The sequence below is a fragment of the Capra hircus genome, chromosome 11 (genome assembly GCF_001704415.2).
Source record: "Capra hircus breed San Clemente chromosome 11, ASM170441v1, whole genome shotgun sequence".
Classification (NCBI taxonomy): Eukaryota; Metazoa; Chordata; class Mammalia; order Artiodactyla; family Bovidae; genus Capra; species Capra hircus.
This window is the reverse complement of record NC_030818.1, coordinates 86,216,102-86,232,168: the sequence shown is the minus strand read 5'-3', so window position 1 is coordinate 86,232,168 and position 16,067 is coordinate 86,216,102. Positions and strand designations below refer to the sequence as shown.

Genomic DNA, 16,067 nt, shown 5'->3' with positions numbered 1-16,067 from the left:
GGACCCTTCTGGAAGCTCACAGATGCAGTGGCGGGTCTTTCAGGGTCAGCTGGGCCGACTGCTGTGGGGGTCAGTCCTCGGCGCCCTGACTGGGCGGCCCTCCTGGTCACAGGACAGCAGCGGAGGTGGCTGCAGCCACTCCCCTCCCAGGGCCGTGACATTCTGGAAGCTGTTCCTGAGGGCCTCCTCATACCTGCTCACCCTCCCAGTGACTCCACACTCTGCTTAGCATCTCGAAACACTAATTAGCTCACTAAGGAGGCAGAGGCAGAGCACTGAAGAATTGAAGCTTTTGAACTGTGGTGTTGGAGAAGACTCTTGAGAGTCCCTTGGACTGCAAGGAGATCCAACCAGTCCATCCTAAAGGAGATCAGTCCTGGGTGTTCATTGGAAGGACTGATGCTGAAGCTGAAACTCCAATCCTTTGGCCACCTGATGCAAAGAGCTGACTCACTGGAAAAGACCCTGATGCTGGGAGAGATTGAAGGCAGGAGGAGAAGGGGACGACAGACGACGAGATGAGTTTGCACAAACTCTGGGAGTTGGTGATGGACAGGGAGGCCTGGCGTGCTGCAGTCAATGGGGCCATGAAGAGTCGGACAGGACTGAGCAACTGAACTGAAGGAGGCAAATTCTGTCCCCTGGAGGGGCAAATGGCTATCCACTCTGTATTCTTGCCTGGAGAATCCCATGGACAGAGGAGGCTGGCGGGCTCCAGTACACGGGGTCTCAAAGAGCTGGACACAACTGAACGACTCACACTGCTGTTACTACTAACAGGCAGATTCTGTGATCTGCAGTCGAGCCCTCACTGACATGCTCTTCTTGGCAGAGAACTTCTGGACCCTCCAAAGTTCCAGAAGTTACAAAATTCCAAAGTTCTGTCATCTCCCAGGACCCTGTCTTGGTGGCTCATGGGACTCATTTGAATTTGCTACCAGATTCCCTGGAGAAGGGATCGACTACCCACTCCAGTATTCTTGGGCTTTCCTGTGGCTCACTGGTAAAGAATGCCTGCAACGCAGGAGACCTAGGTTTGATCCCTGGGTTGGGAAGATCCCCTGGAGAAGGGAACAGCTATCCACTCCAGTGTTCCGGCCTGGAGAATTCCATGGACTGTAGAGTTCACAGGGTCACAAAGAGTCAAACCTGACTTTCACTTCAGGCCGCCATCTTAGTCAGCTGGCTCCCGAATAAAGTCCCCTCCTCATCCCAACACTTGATCTCGGATTGATTGGCCTATCCCACAGTGAGCAGAGTAAGCTCGGACTTGGTAACATATACATGTAACATACATATCAATAAAATGTATGTGGGTATATGCAGAGCGATGTGAACATCTATATGTTTCTATCATGGACTGAACTGTGTTCTCTCAAAACTCACGTGTCGAAGTCCCAACCCACACTGTCATAAACTTTGGAGATAAGACCTTTAAAGAGGTAATCCAGGTTAAGTGAGGTCCTAAGGGTGGAGCCCGAAGCCAATAGGACTGGTATCCTTATAAGAAGAGACACCAGGGATGTGCATACAGAGGAAAGAGAAGGCAGTTGTCTACAACCCAAGGAGAGAGGCATCCTCAGAAACCAATCCTGCTGGTACCTTGATCTTGGACTTCCAGTCTCTAAAGTGTGAAAAAATAATTTCTTGTTGTTTAACCCTCCCAAGTGTGTGTTGTTTAACCCTCCCAAGTTTGTTAATGCTGTCCAAGCAGACAAATATAACACACACACATACACACACACACACAAACACACACACACACACTCCTGAGAGGGCAGAGGCAAGGACATCTCAAGAGCAATAAGCATATCTAGTCTTGGTGAGACAGGCTGGACCTGGGACTCTTTACCTCAGTAGTTCCACCAGGACAAATGTCTCCTCCAGCAACAGAATACAAAGAAATGATAAGGGACTAAAAATAATTGCATACTTGGGCAGCTGGGGCAAAGTATGAGTAATTAGATACAACAAGGCCAAAACTCAACTGCCACTTCTGAGGTGCTGGGAGCAAAAGCAGGTACCATGCCCAATCCCTGCCCACAGCAATACCAATGGGGTGGGCAGACCACCTAAGCCACCACTCAGGCTCAACCCAAGACCCAGGAAAGCCTTGCGTGAATGTCTCCTCTGCCCTCTTATAGATTTCTGTTGAGCAAAGTGTTCAAGAGCCCAGATCAATAACACCAGGACTAAATCTGGTCCCGAGACCTAGGTTCCTTCACCTTTCTGGAGCTCAGAATCCTCACCTTAAAATGAGCGTCACAGGACCTCATGACCATTCTTCCTTCTGTTTCTAAACTTGGTTTTAATACTGACCGTGTCAAACCTATGCAGAAGTAGAGTCTAGCATAGCAGTCCCCCGCACGTGTGCCCCCTTAGTAAAGGCTCAGTTCCCTCTGACTCTTTGACCCCATGGATTGCAGCCGGCCAGGCTCCTCCGCCCTTGGAATTTTCCAGGCAAGAATACTAGAGTGGATTGCCATTTCCTTCTCCAGGGGATGATTTTCAGGGCTTTTCATTTTTCCTTAGATGGCTTAACTAGCTAGCCAGTAAACCCCGGCACAGAAAGCTTCCTGGCCTTCTCCCTCTTGAATTCCCCTCAGGACAGACGGGAGGTGGGCAAGTGCAGGCAGTGTTCTTCTTTACCTTGCTTTCTGGCAGTGCATTTATGCGACTTTTTTCTTTCTTTCTTTCTTTCTGTTTTTTAATCTTGACTCGGTACCTATACCATTTCGAAAACTTGGAAAATGCACACACACCCCGCCCCGACCCCTCAGTCTAAGTTCCTTCTTTTGTCAATAGAAATCTATTTTTACCTCCTTAAGGAAAAAAAAAAAATCTCACTCAAGCGCTGAAGTGCAAGGCTCTGGCGGAGTAGTCTTCAGGGTAGAGGAGCAAGCCCCCAGGAAAGAGGCTTCCTGTGGTGCAGGGATGGGGGGCCCTCCGCTCTCAGCAGGAGGAAGGGCTGGCTGGACCTGGGCCCTGTCTCCGCGTCTAAATTGCGGAGGCCGCACAGAAACTAAGCTGGGATGTTTTAAAAAGTCTATCTCTGAAATTTTTAGTGAGAAAAACAAAACAAAACACACTTTTCAGAAGTAATAAACTTAACAAAATGGTCCCTGGCCCCCGCGAGAGGTGCCCGTTCGCTCTCCGGGATTCAAGCTCTGGCCCCCAACCCCCTACCCGTGGGAAAGCGGCCCCTTCTGGGGCGTCGCCCGGAGGCTCAGAACTGCTCCAGTCTGTTTTTTACATCGCGGGAAAGTGAATCAGCAGCACGCAAAGGGCACGAGGCGGGCCCGGGGGCGGAGGGACAGGACCCGGGGAGGGGCCGGCGGCGCGATATGGGGCGCGGACCGACAGCAAGGACCCAAGATGCGAGCCTCCCCGCCCCCGGCTCCGGCGGAGCGGGTCCAGGGTGGGGGCGAACCGAGGGAGGAGTCGGGACCAGCCGGGGCCGGAGTGAACAGAGGGAGAGGGAGCCCCTGAGCGGGGCCGAGGGCGGAGATCGGGGGCGGGGAGGCGGAGGGGCGGACCTCGACGGGGCGGCCCCGAAGGCGGGGGCCAGGAAAGGCGGAAGGACCGGGCCGGTGGACCCTGCGGCCGAGAGCTGAACTGCTCCCCTCGCCAGGCGGCCGGGCCGGAGGAACCCCCCGAGTCCCAGCCCAGCGGGCGCCATGGAGACGCTGCTGTGGTTCTGCAACTGGAGCACGCTGGGCGTGTGCGCGGCGCTCAAGCTGCCGCAGATCTCGGTTGTGCTGGGGGCGCGCAGCTCGCGGGGCATCAGCCTCCCGAGCCTGCTGCTGGAGCTGGCGGGGTGAGTAAGCCCGGGAGCGCCCCGACTCTGCTAAAGCAGGCGCGCGGGGAACCGAGCCCCAAAGCCCCGGCCGCGGGGAGTAGCGCCTGCCCGGGCCGCTCACTTCCTTTCCGTACTTGCTGCTCCGGAACGAAAGTGGGCGCACGCCCATTTTATAGATAAGGAAACCGACACTCCGAGAAATCGTCACTCCACCGGTTAGTGACAAAACCAGTCATCCCGCTTTGAGCAAGGCCACTGGGCCCTCGAGACTCGTGTGTGCATTCTCTCTAAACCCACCCTCCCCCTATGTCGGGTCTCGGTTTCCTCACTTATAAAATGAGGGGTTGGACTCTCTGGCTTTTAAAAGTTACACCTTTCGGGGGGAGGCGGTGCACGGGTGTCAGAGAAGGTAGAGCTTTTTGGAGGTAGAGGGGAATTTGAGTTGGAGTTGGACTTCAGCTGGCGCTCCAGTCGGCACTTGAAGACGGTTGCAAGAGCTGGTTTATCCTTAAAAGTCAGGAGTGGGTGCCCTGACTCGGTGTTTAAAGATCTGAACGTGATGGATGATAGCCAGACTTGTTGCAGTGGTCATTTCACAATATATACAAATACTGAATTATGCTGTACACCTGAAACTAATATAATGTGTATCAGTTATACATCAGTCTACAGAAAAAGTAGTAAATATTCTGAATAAGCAGAGTAATAATCATAAAGACCTGAACGGCGAAAAGCAGAGTTGTAAACTTGGTGGGAAAGACCGAACCCAGCAGTCTAGCTCCTCTCCCCGTGAGGCCCAGCCCTCCAGGCTGCCCCGCGCCAGCGCCAGCCGCTGGACTCCAGTTACCACTGGGCAACTCTGAGGGCGGGTCGTGGGCAAGCACTTCTGGGTGGGGGCAGCCGGCTTGGTGGGACCCGGTTTCTCCCGCCAAAAGGGAGGTAGGGGAGAGGGTGGGAGAAAGAGGAGACCTTTAGAGCGCGCAGGCATGAGGGGCCACCCTGGGACTTGTGGGGTCCCTCCAGGGACACCCCCATCAGAGGGGCCAACCCTAGGGTATGTGACCTCCATCGGTTTGGGGCCCCCCTGGGGAAGTGCTCCCTGCCTCAGTGCTCCCCATTGCTCTGGGGGAGAATAGATAATTGCTGAGAAGTTCAGTCGTGCCTGACTCTTTGTGAGCCCATGGGCTGTAGCCCTCCAGGCTCCTCTCTCGGTGGAATTCTGTAGGCAAGAATACTGGAGTGGATTGCCATACCCTTTGAATGAAGGCGGGAGGAGAAGGGGACGACAGAGGATGAGATGGTTGGATGGCATCACCGACATGATGGACGTGAGTTTGAGTAGGCCTTGGAGTTGGTGGTGGACAGGGAGGCTGGCGTGCTGCAGTCCTTGGGGTCGCAAAGAGTCGGACAGGACTGAGCAACTGAACTGAACTGAGAAGTTCATCATTCAGGGCGGGGGAATGCCCTGGTCTGCTCCAGGGAAGGGGAACCCCTGGGCATCCTTTCAGGGACCAGAAAAGGTAGGCCCTCCAGGCAGGGAGCCTTGTAAACAGAAACTCAGCGGCTGGATTGGAGGCAGTGAGGCCAGAGAAAGATGCTGAAGACATGGTCTTAGGGTTAAAGCATCTGTGCAGATACAGGGAATGAGGTAGGTGTGCTCTTGTCCCCATTTTACAGATAGGGAAGCCGAAGCCCCAGAGGTTAGTAACTGCTGGGGATTGTGAGCCCAGTACCCAAGTCCTGGAGTCTGCGCTCCCCTTGGGGCTCCACCCTCAGCAGGTGATGCTGGAGGGAGGAGTCCAGGTGGTCTCAGGAAGGTGGCTCAGCAGGTAGCCAGAGCGCTAAGTGCTGGCCAGTGTCATAGCGGGGCCCCAGGTGAGGGTGTGGGGCTGTGGTCATACCTCTTCCTGGCTTGGAAGCTGTGAACTATTAAGTCCACTTTGTCTGTGGAGGCTCTGGCTCACCTTGGAGGGGACACGGGGCCTGGGGGGGTGTCTTCACAGCCTCTCCAGGGCTAGAATTTTCTTAAAGGAACTAAAGAGTCCCCCTGTCTTGCCCCCCACCTCCCTGTCCCCCGCCCCACAGCACTCTGGAGGCCACTGGAATCATTGTGGGATGTTCCTCCTCTTCAAAACACAGACAGGCTCCCCAGCCTGCTGCTGGGCCCTCATATGCCCATTGCCCGGGATGCCCGCCCAGGATGCCTCTCAGCCCCCCTCAGAGGTCCTTCCTGGCCTCTTGAGCTTCTTGAGCGTGTCCTGAGGCAGCTGCCTGGGGCCTCGGAAGTGCCCAGCCTTAGAGACAGGCAGGCCTGGGTCCGGAAGCCTGGTCTCTTCCTCCTCCCGGTCAGATCTGTCTCTAACTGACCATCCGAAGCAGCTTGGCAGACCCCAGTGCCCCAGCTCCAGAAGTCGAGGAGACGATTTGGTTGATATTTCATCCTCCTTGTTCTGTGGTGATTTGTGGTTTAGTCGCTCAGTCGTGTCCAACTTTTGCCACCCCATGGACTGTATAGCCTGCCAGTTTCCTCTGTCCATGGGATTCTCCAGGCGAGGATACTGGAGTGGGTTGCCGTTTCCTTCTCCGGGGGATCTTCCATTTCCTCCTCCAGGGGATCTTCCTGATCCAGGAATCGAACCCGGGCCTCCTGCATTGCAGGCAGATTCTTTACCATCTGAGCTATGAGGGAAGCCCTTGTTCTGTACCTTCCTCCTTACCATTTGCTGATGCCCAGCTCCAGTTCTCAGGTTCTGTGCACAAACCTAGGCTCCTGGGTGGGGGCCAGGCCTGCCTGCTGTGGGGGTCGGGTGAGTCAGACCTCAGGAGTGTCCTCCCTCTCCCCAGGTTCCTGGTCTTCCTCCGGTACCAGTGTTACTATGAGTACCCGCTGCTGACATACCTGGAGTACCCCATCCTCATCGCACAAGGTAACCGACCCCCATCCCCCTGCCCAGCCTCGGTGCTCAGCACCTACCCCCACAGCTCAGAGCCTTTTCTTTCCAGATCTCATCCTCCTGCTGTGTGTCTTCCACTTCAATGGGGATGTGAGACGGGCAGCGCCGTACATCATCGTGTATCCTTTCACCATCTGAGAATCGGAGCTGGGACGGGTGGGGCGGCGGGTGTGTTTAGTTTTGCAAATCAGTTCAATTCAGTGGCTCGGTGGTGTCCGACTCTTTGCAATTCCATGGACTGCAGCACGCCAGGCCTCCCTGTCCATCACCAACTCCCAGAGTTTGCTCAAACTCATGTCCGTTTAGTCAGTGATTCCATCCAACCATCTCATCGTCTGTCGTCCCCTTCTCCTCCTGCCTTCAATCTTTCCCAGCATCAGGGTCTTTTCATATGAGTCAGCTCTTCGCATCAGGTAGCCAAAGGATTGGAGCTTCAGCTTCAGCATCAGTCCTTCCAATGAATATTCAGGACTGATTTCATTTAGGATACACTGGTTGGATCTCCTTGCAGCCCAAGGGACTCTCAAGAGTCTTCTCCAACACCAGAGTTCAAAAGCATCAGTTCTTTGGTGCTCAGCTTTCTTTATAGTCCAACTGTTACATCCACCCATTTTGCTAATAGGATGTTATTACGCTGGGTTCTGTGCTGTGCTGTGCTACAGTCGTGTCTGACTCTTTGTGACCCCATGGACTGGAGCCCGCCAGGCTCCTCTGTCCATGGGATTCTTCAGGCAAGAATGCTAGAGTGGGTTGCCATGCCCTTCTCCAAGGGATCTTCCCAACCCAGAGATCGAACCCAGGTCTCCCACATTGCAGGTGTATTCTTTACCATGGAAGCCCTGTTAAAGCAGGATCCTTTACCAGATATTTATTCTTTTGGTCAAATTAAGAAAAAACAATCCCCAAAGTAAGATTCCTTGTGGGCTAGTGTATCTCCACAGCCCAGAGATGCCCTAGATGTTTCTGCCTGGGGTCTCCCCTCTGAGACCAGGGTGCCCCCATGGTGCCTTGACCCACCAGCTGGGGGGATTTAGACTTAGGACTGCAAGGCTGGGCTGCAGGAGCACCTCTGCTAACAGCCACATTGTCCACGTGTCTTCTTTAGGGGAAAGGAGGTATTTCTTCCTTCCCCCCAAACGTACCCATATGACAGGCATGTCTGGTCTGTAACACGATGCCGCTAAGACACCTGGTCAGCTTGGCTTCTTACTGCTTATTAGTGGGCGGGTCTGGGCTCCTGACAGCTGGTTCAGATCTCCCTGGACTCCAGTCGTCACACAGACCTGTCCCCTCTCAGGTCACACAGCATTTTCTGTGCACGTGGGCCTGCCTTCCATCTTCATTCTGCTTGTCAAAACTCCCGTTATTCTCTTGCTGAACTTCACTCTCCTTAAGAGGCTGAGAGCCTTTTTGAGTGGCAATCAGTCCTGCCACATCAGTGACATGATCTGAGCTTCAGGGTAGAGGAAAGGGGGCGGTAGGTAATAGTAGGTCCCAGATACTATGCAGGACATGCTTATGCTAAAAAATCACTTGTTGATCTGAGATTCCAGTTTAACTGGATGTCTCGTATTTTAATTTGCTCTGTCTGGCCACCCTACAAATAAGTCATCTCTAGGATCTCAGTTGCTGCAACAGCTGCTTAAGTTTTATAAAATGTGTATCTGGAATGAGTGGAATGAGGTGCAATGGTACAAAATTGGGCAACAGTAGTTTAAAATTCAAATTAGAGAGTGTTGAAAAACAAAATTCCCTCCTAGATTCAGGTTGCCTTTTCTGGTATCGACTAGTATTTTCGTTCCACTGACCTGAGCACAGAGATTGTCTGTTTCAAAGCCCTTCATTTAAATAATGTTATCAGTTGTAATCCTGGCAGCCTCTTGAGTCCCTACAATATGCCACGAAGCAGTGAGGAGATGAGTAGGGTAAGGAATATTAAGTCCCAGTTTGCAGATAGGCAAACTAGGGCTGAGAGAAGCAAGATGACTTGCCTGTGATCACGGCAGAGGCTCCTGGCCGTCCCCGCCCTGGCCCGGCCACCGCCTTCTATGTTTGTTTCTGCTTCTCTAGCTGAGCTGTCTTCCTGTAGCATCACTGAACTTGATGGCACTCAGGTATCATTTCTCCTGTCTCCTAGCATTGCTCTACCCAACTGTGTCATTTCTACACTGGAGTTAGCAGGAAAGAGAAAACCAGTAAACAGTTTCATGTGACAACAATTTTGCAGAAGACGTCTCCTGTATCAGGCATCCTAAGTGTTTAACTAGTTTTTTAGTCGATCCTTGAACATGCATTATGAGCCAGTCTTGTTCTATGCATAGTCTTTTTGTGCTCACAAAAGGTATGTGGGAAAGAAAACCATACTTAATAAGCTAAATATATTGAATATTGCATGGTATGAGTTACAGAGCAAAATAAAGCACTGACAGGTAATAGGAGGTATCTCAGTTTTACATAGGGTGGACAAGGAGCTACTAATTGAAAAAGTAGTATACGAGTTAACACTTGAAGGAAGTGGGCCAACAAGCCATAAAGATACCAGGTGAAAAAGTTTCCTAAGAAGAGGATAAACAGGTAAGTATATGAGGGCTCAGATGAAAATGTTCAAGGAATAGCAATACCATTGTGTCTGGAATGGAATGATTCTGGGAGAGATGATAGCAAATGAGGATCCTTCCCTGATAGTTCAGTTGGTAAAGAATCCGCCTGCAATGCAAGAGACCCCAGTTTGACTCCTTGGTTGGGAAGATCCACTGGAGAAGGGAATGGCTACCCACCCCAGTATTGTTGGGCTTCCCTGGTGGCTCAGCTGTTAAAGAATCTGCCTGCAATGCGGGAGACCTGGGTTCGATCCCTGGGTTGGGAAGATCCCCTTAAGAAGGAAAAGGCTACCCACTCCAGTATTCTGGCCTGGAGAATTCCATGGACTATACAGTCCATGGGGTCACAAAGAGTCAGACACAACTGAGCCACTTTCACTTTCTGAACTACTGTGATTATTTTGGCTTTTAATCAGACTGATATGGCTAGACCCTGGAGGCTTCTGATCCCACAGTTTCATGTTTTAAAATAATAAAAATAAATTGTGTTACATCTTACATCAAAGGTGCGTTAACTGTTGACATTATGTTGGAGAGGTCTATGTGGTCAAGAATGAAATGGGCAATTAAGATCATCTGGAACGTTCCCAGCTCTAGGATGGGTCCGAGAACACAGGGTTCTTTGTAATTTTCTTCCAGAATTCTGCTTCTGTGCTTTTGAACTCCTTAGCAAGTGTTCACCTGGACCACTTTTGTCTTTTCCAAACTGACAAGTTCTAGCAGTTGTTCCAGTCCACACTCGGCTTACACGTGTAACCTCTGTATTCTCGGTTTGTTTCCACGGGCGGGTGGTGGAGCTACCAGCCAACAAGCCATTGCTGTGTCCCTTAGCATGTGGTAAGCTGCGTGTCTGCTTGGTTCCTCCTCACTCTGCAGCAGTGGATCCTAGATCTGGCCATGGTGAGTAAACTGCCCCAGAGAAGATCGTGTGTTCACAGAGTCTGTCTCCCTCTTTTCCTTGTGACACCTGCCCTGCAAGCAGTTTTATAGATTGGATCTTCAACCCGCTGTATCGAAAGCACCCCTGTGCTTTGCAGCTGTACCAAAGCATGCTGGGATGAAAGCCCAGTGCTATCCAAATATTAAAAATACATTATTCTCACTTAAATGTATGGCACAATATTTTTACTTCATTCGGCGGGGGGAGCCCTGGAGAACCAGATTGTGGAGTCAGTAGTCAAATGAAGAACTGAGCATGAAGTGAAGAGTTTCAGGTTGGGTGCTAGGTCACTTCAGTTGTGTCCGACTCTTTGTGACCCAATGGACTGTAGCCCGTCAGGCTCCTCTGTCCATGGGGATTCTCCAAGCAAGAATACCAGAGTGGGTGGGTTGCCATTTCCTCCTCCCAACCCAGGGATGGAACCCACATCTCTTACATTTCCTGCATTGGCCGGTGGGTTCTTTGCTGCTAGTGCCATATTATCAGGTTAGTAATTACATATTGATACAATTTTTTTTCTTCCTTGGAAAAAGGTAAGTGCTGTATTCTTTTCCCATCCTTGGTTAAGGGCCAGAAATTCCCTGCTGTAAGAATAGGATTGTGGTAGCAGGTCAGGAAGCATTTGACCAAAGATCAAATGGTGGTTGACATGAACTTTTCTACCTCATGGGAAAAGGAGCAGAACTAATCGGTGGTCACTGCCAGCCACACCCGAACTCCTGGATTTCGACCCATTCTACCTCCAACATCTTGTTGGAAAGTGGACTTGGCTCTTAGCCTTGTGACATACGGAGAGCAGATATGTAGGGTTACCATGGCAGCCTGGGCCTGGCTCAGGGTGGAGGGTGCTATACTCTTAACCTCATTGGGGAGCAGAGGTCAGGGAGCACAGGGCCGGAGTCTCACGTGGCTCATCAGAACAGCCGGAAACTCGGAGCTGATGCGCCCCAGCTTGCTGCTTTGAGTTTATAAATCTCAGTGCAAAGCAGTATGGTCCCCCCATCCCCTACTGTAGTATCTATACATCAATTTATTATTGGCCGGTGGTGACAGATAAGCCTTTGTGGCCGTTGCAGATTTTTACCCTCGGTTACGTCCTACCTGCTGCGGCACATTGGTTACTCACCTGAAGGGGTTGGTAGGTTAGACCTAAGTATGCTGCTGCTGCCTCCATTCTTTATCATGAAACTTGGCGTTTGTCCTTGTTGGTTATTACTTGACATGAAAGCTTGGTTTCAAAAGTGCTTTCAGGGAATTCCCTGGTGGTCCAGTGGCCAGGACTCTGGTGGTCCAGATTCAATCCCTGGTTGGGGAATCCCGAAAAGCATAACCCCCCTTCTCCCCTCAAAGGGGCTTTCAGTATCTGGTGCTCTTCTGCATTTGAAACTAAGGGAGTCCTTCCTCCTGTTTTGTCTTCAAACAGAACTTATGCACTTTCATCAGTGCGGCCAGTAAGTTTGCGCAGCTCCAATACCTGTGGAAGAGCAGGGACTCAGGAGCCGCAAGCGCTCTGACGTGGAGCCTCGCTTCTTATACTTGTGCAGGTAAGAACACAACTCTAATTGATGGGGTGTCCCCTGTTGGTGTGTGTGTGGGGGGTGTCTACCTAGAGGGGTGGGCTAACTTGATGTCCAAGGGTCATAATCCCTTGAGCTTAAATCCTTTGCATGTTAATTCTTGAATCTCTAGTGTATCCTTACTTATAAGACTGATTTCGTGCACACCACTCTCCATTTTCTGCAAGATCTGTATTCCAGTTGCTAAAAAAATGTAAAAGGACACTTTTCTCCAAAAATATGACCTATTATTAACAATCTTCTCTTGTTGTTTGCAAAGCGTCAAGAAGATTATATTAAATCCATTAACTTGTTTTAAACATATGAATGTTTATGATGTAATAAATTGAAGAGATGAGACTCATACATTGACTTTTGTGAATGAACATAATTTGCAGCAGTGGAGTTTTCCTGGAGCCATAGTGTGTTTAGTCTCAACTTTAGAATTTCCATTGTTCATTTGGATTCTTGCAGGAACTACCTAAAATGAATATGTACTCTATTTAGGTAGGAACATTTTTAAAATATCCAGAGCTATTACATTCACTAGATTTCCTAATTGTTGATATTTGAATTATACTTTTTCATGTTTCTTCTAAAACCTTAAACTACCGGCTTCTCCATCCAGGGTTCTCTTCTACTCAGATCTTTCAAGAACAGTTAGCATGTATTCCTGTATTTAAAATGGAAAGATATTTGCTAAGTACTGAATTGTCTGAGAAGTTGATATTTATTGCTGAAATTTTTTTTACAGCAAGAATAATGACAACTTTAATGACCACCAATGATCTTACAAGTAAGCAAAATATTTTTCTGCCCACGTCCTCTTTGAACTTTATGCCATCTGCCTCCTTCACTTTGTAAATTATCTTGAGGTTTAACACAGCCAGTTTAGCCCCACTGGAGGCTAGCTGCAATACACTGCAGGTCCTCATCAGTCTCCATGCATAGTGTTAAGCACCCTCTTGCCGTATCCAGGATAGAATATGCACAAGATAGTCGACTCCTATCTTCGTAAAGCTTCCACTCTGGCAGTGGAAATGAAGAGTGAGGTCATCACACAATATTTGAAAAATACTGTAAGGTGTTTCAAAAGAGGACAGGATGAGCACCTAACAAGGAAGCCTGATGTAGTTGGAGGGAGCTGGGAAGATTAATTTGAAGGGGAGAGGGATGAGGGAAGAGACTGTTACAAGGAGCAGCACATATGGAGGTTGTGAGCAAGGAGGATGGAGGAACACCAGCAGGGCTGGCGGGAGAGCCCTGGGTTGAGTCTAATGAGAGGGAAGGTGGTGGCAGGGAGCCTCAGAGAACTGCCCACAGGCAGCAGGATGGGGAGTGACACAATCATTTTACTCCATGTCCTTGTTCTGTTATTTTTAAAGGGTTACCGTGATGGAGGAGAAAACAAACTTGGGTTAACTTAAAGAGAATGTCGTTCATTCCTTAGGCTGAATTTTCAAGCATATAAATGTTTGGAAAATGATTAAAACAGGTAGGGTGACTTATTCTATGAAGACTAGAAATGTGTCCTTGGTGTGTAGACCTTTTAAATAAGTTCATTATTATCTGAGACATAGTGCCACAAAGCAGCAGGATGCATTTGCTAGTTCCATCCCAGGGTTTTATCTTTGGCTCAAGTACTTTACATTAGCTCTGAGAGAAGGGTTGAAAAGTGTCTGGCCAGAGTGTATACCTGGGTCAAGTGGGGAAGGGAGAAACCTGAGGCTTCCCTACGGGACATGAATTCTCTGCTTGCAAAAGAGAGTCAAACCATAATTGAACAACAAAACAAATTTCATATTAAAAATTAATTTTAAAAGGTCGAGAATCTTCTAATTGTGATTTGTTTTGTATCTGAGGTGACTGCTGTTCATGAAAGTGACCAGTATATCTGAGAATAATCTCTTAAAAACAGTTCATCTATCTTAAAAGTGTTTTATAACCCCAAAGACACATTAAGTCTCATAAACCTTATTTATCAGGAGTGTTCATCAAGTCATTGAGATTATTTTTTCCTTTTTAACAAAAAGCCACATTTTCATGGTTACTTTAATATAAAACATACCTTGACTTTTTTCAGAATTATCTTACGTGACTGCAGTGTACCACTTTTTGCTTAATTAACATGGAATTTTCTAAGATACCACCACCCTTAAGACTTAAAAAATGATAACAGGCTTTTAAAAAGTTGTAGCATTTACCAACCAGTCAGATTCCTCCAAATTAAGCATTTAAGATGAAATTATTCATGAAGTCAGGCCAAGTGGCCAGAGGTAGTAATGATAAGACCATTTTCCCCCCAGAAATATTTGGAACCACAGTTGCACCAACGTTTACATGACCCATAGTTCTGTTTCCTTTTGGGTGGGGGGTAGGGGACGTTAAGCCTATTTAGGCTTCTACTTAGAGAAGGTGGTGATTTTATGTGAAAACAGTATTTTTTAATATACACTTTTCTTTTTTGACTGATTTCAGTTCTTACACGTTTCGTGATCATGCTGGCCTTAAACATATGGGTAACTGCTACAATACTTCACTACCGGAAGACCGATATAAAGTCTGAATGATGGATTATTCCTATACACAAAGTGGATTCTGAAAAACGGAACCAAAGGAAAAAAAAGCTCACTGCTAAATCATGAGTTTAGTCAACCGTGCCAAAGATACTTTAGACTTGAAAAAGCCCAGTTACACACTTGTTTAAAAATGCTGATTTTTAAAAATCCTCTGCCCCCACTTTATTAGGTTAAGGTAGGACTTTAGACATCTGCAATTCTGAGAAAGCTGGTGATGGATGGAAGTCTTCCAAAAAGCCCTTTCTGATGAGGTAGCTTTGACCCTTATTCTGGGAACTAACTACATCTACTTCTCAACTTTTAAAATCTTTTAAGAAATACATGGTCTCCAAAACACAAATGCACATGAATGGAGTGAGATTTTGGAAATTTTAATAACTTACCAGGGTTCACTTCCTGGGATGAATGTTTAATTGTAATACAGACATAATAGGATGGCCTTATTGTATCATATTATCATAAAATACCTCCTTGGCTATGGCAAAGATATCAAGGAAGCAAAAATGTAACTGGTTTGAATGCATATACCAAAGTAGCTCTTTAACTTCATACTGTACCTTTAAGCATTTCGTAACAAAAGATACCAGCAATCTCTACTTATGAAGAGGCAATCCCAATATACTTCAAGATTCAAGCACAGTGCTGCCATTTTTAAAAGGATTACACCTGCACAATTAACTGTTACTGGAATTTGGTACAAAATACAGCCAACCTCAACCAGGGTTTGCCTACTGAAAATATATGCAGCAAAGGGTATTGCTGGGTTCTGCCAAGCTCTCATGGATTTAATTCTCATCATGGTATCATACTTTAAACATGCTGTTAAGATTATCCACTGTATTTTCCTATAAAAGTTTATAAAACCTAACATTTAAAAACATTCACCTAATAATTGAGTAGCATTATTCTATTATATGCAGTAAGTAAATGATGTTTATTAGAAAGTGTTTCCTGTGTAAAATAAACTTATTTTGAACTCTTCTGAGTCTTAAAACTCAATTATTTTAATGTGATTAGCTTTAAGTTAGGTAAAGTGAAGTTTTAAAAATATAAACTGACTAATCCTTTTAGAACTACTGCTTGCGACCAACAGGAAAAGAAACGGCATCTAAAAATAAAAAAACAAATCATTCATTCTATAGTTTCAAAAATCAGTTAACATTTTTTTAAAAGTCCAAGTAAATCTTTTCTCATATCCAGTTATCATCTGACTAGTAGTATAAACTGTGTGATTTTTTTAGTCCAACAAATATTTTATTTAGATATGCTTTATCAATGCTTAAAGCCTCTTGATGAAAGTGAAAGAGGAGAGCGAAAAAGTTGGCTTAAAGCTCATCATTCAGAAAACAAAGATCATGGCATCTGGTCCCATCACTTCATGGCAAACAGATGGGGAAACAGTGGACAGTGTCAGACTTTATTTTGGGGGGCTCCAAAATCACTGCAGATGGTGACTGCACCCATGAAATTAAAAGACGCTTACTCCTTGGAAGAAAAGTTATGACCAACCTAGATAGCATATTCAAAAGCAGAGACATTACTTTGCCGACTAAGGCCCGTCTAGTCAAGGCTATGGTTTTTCCTGTGGTCATGTATGGATGTGAGAGTTGGACTGTGAAGAAGGCTGAGCGCCGAAGAA

General features: G+C 47.8%; 1 protein-coding gene across 2 annotated transcripts; it reads left to right on the top strand.

Annotated features, from left to right (window-relative positions):
• Window positions 3,512–15,409, top strand: PQLC3 (PQ loop repeat containing 3). Of its 2 annotated transcripts, XR_001918845.1 has the most exons (8): window positions 3,512–3,817; window positions 6,644–6,726; window positions 6,803–6,872; window positions 10,196–10,253; window positions 11,717–11,837; window positions 12,604–12,645; window positions 13,235–13,344; window positions 14,328–15,409. XR_001918845.1 is itself a non-coding variant. In XM_018055653.1 (7 exons), the coding sequence occupies exons 1-7, from the start codon at window positions 3,678–3,680 to the stop codon at window positions 14,417–14,419; spliced, it is 606 nt and encodes a 201-aa protein (XP_017911142.1). In that variant the 5' UTR covers window positions 3,519–3,677; the 3' UTR covers window positions 14,420–15,409. The 2 variants fall into 2 exon arrangements, 1 of the variants encoding a protein (XP_017911142.1); XM_018055653.1 differs by lacking the exon at window positions 13,235–13,344 and having other exon boundaries at window positions 3,519–3,817.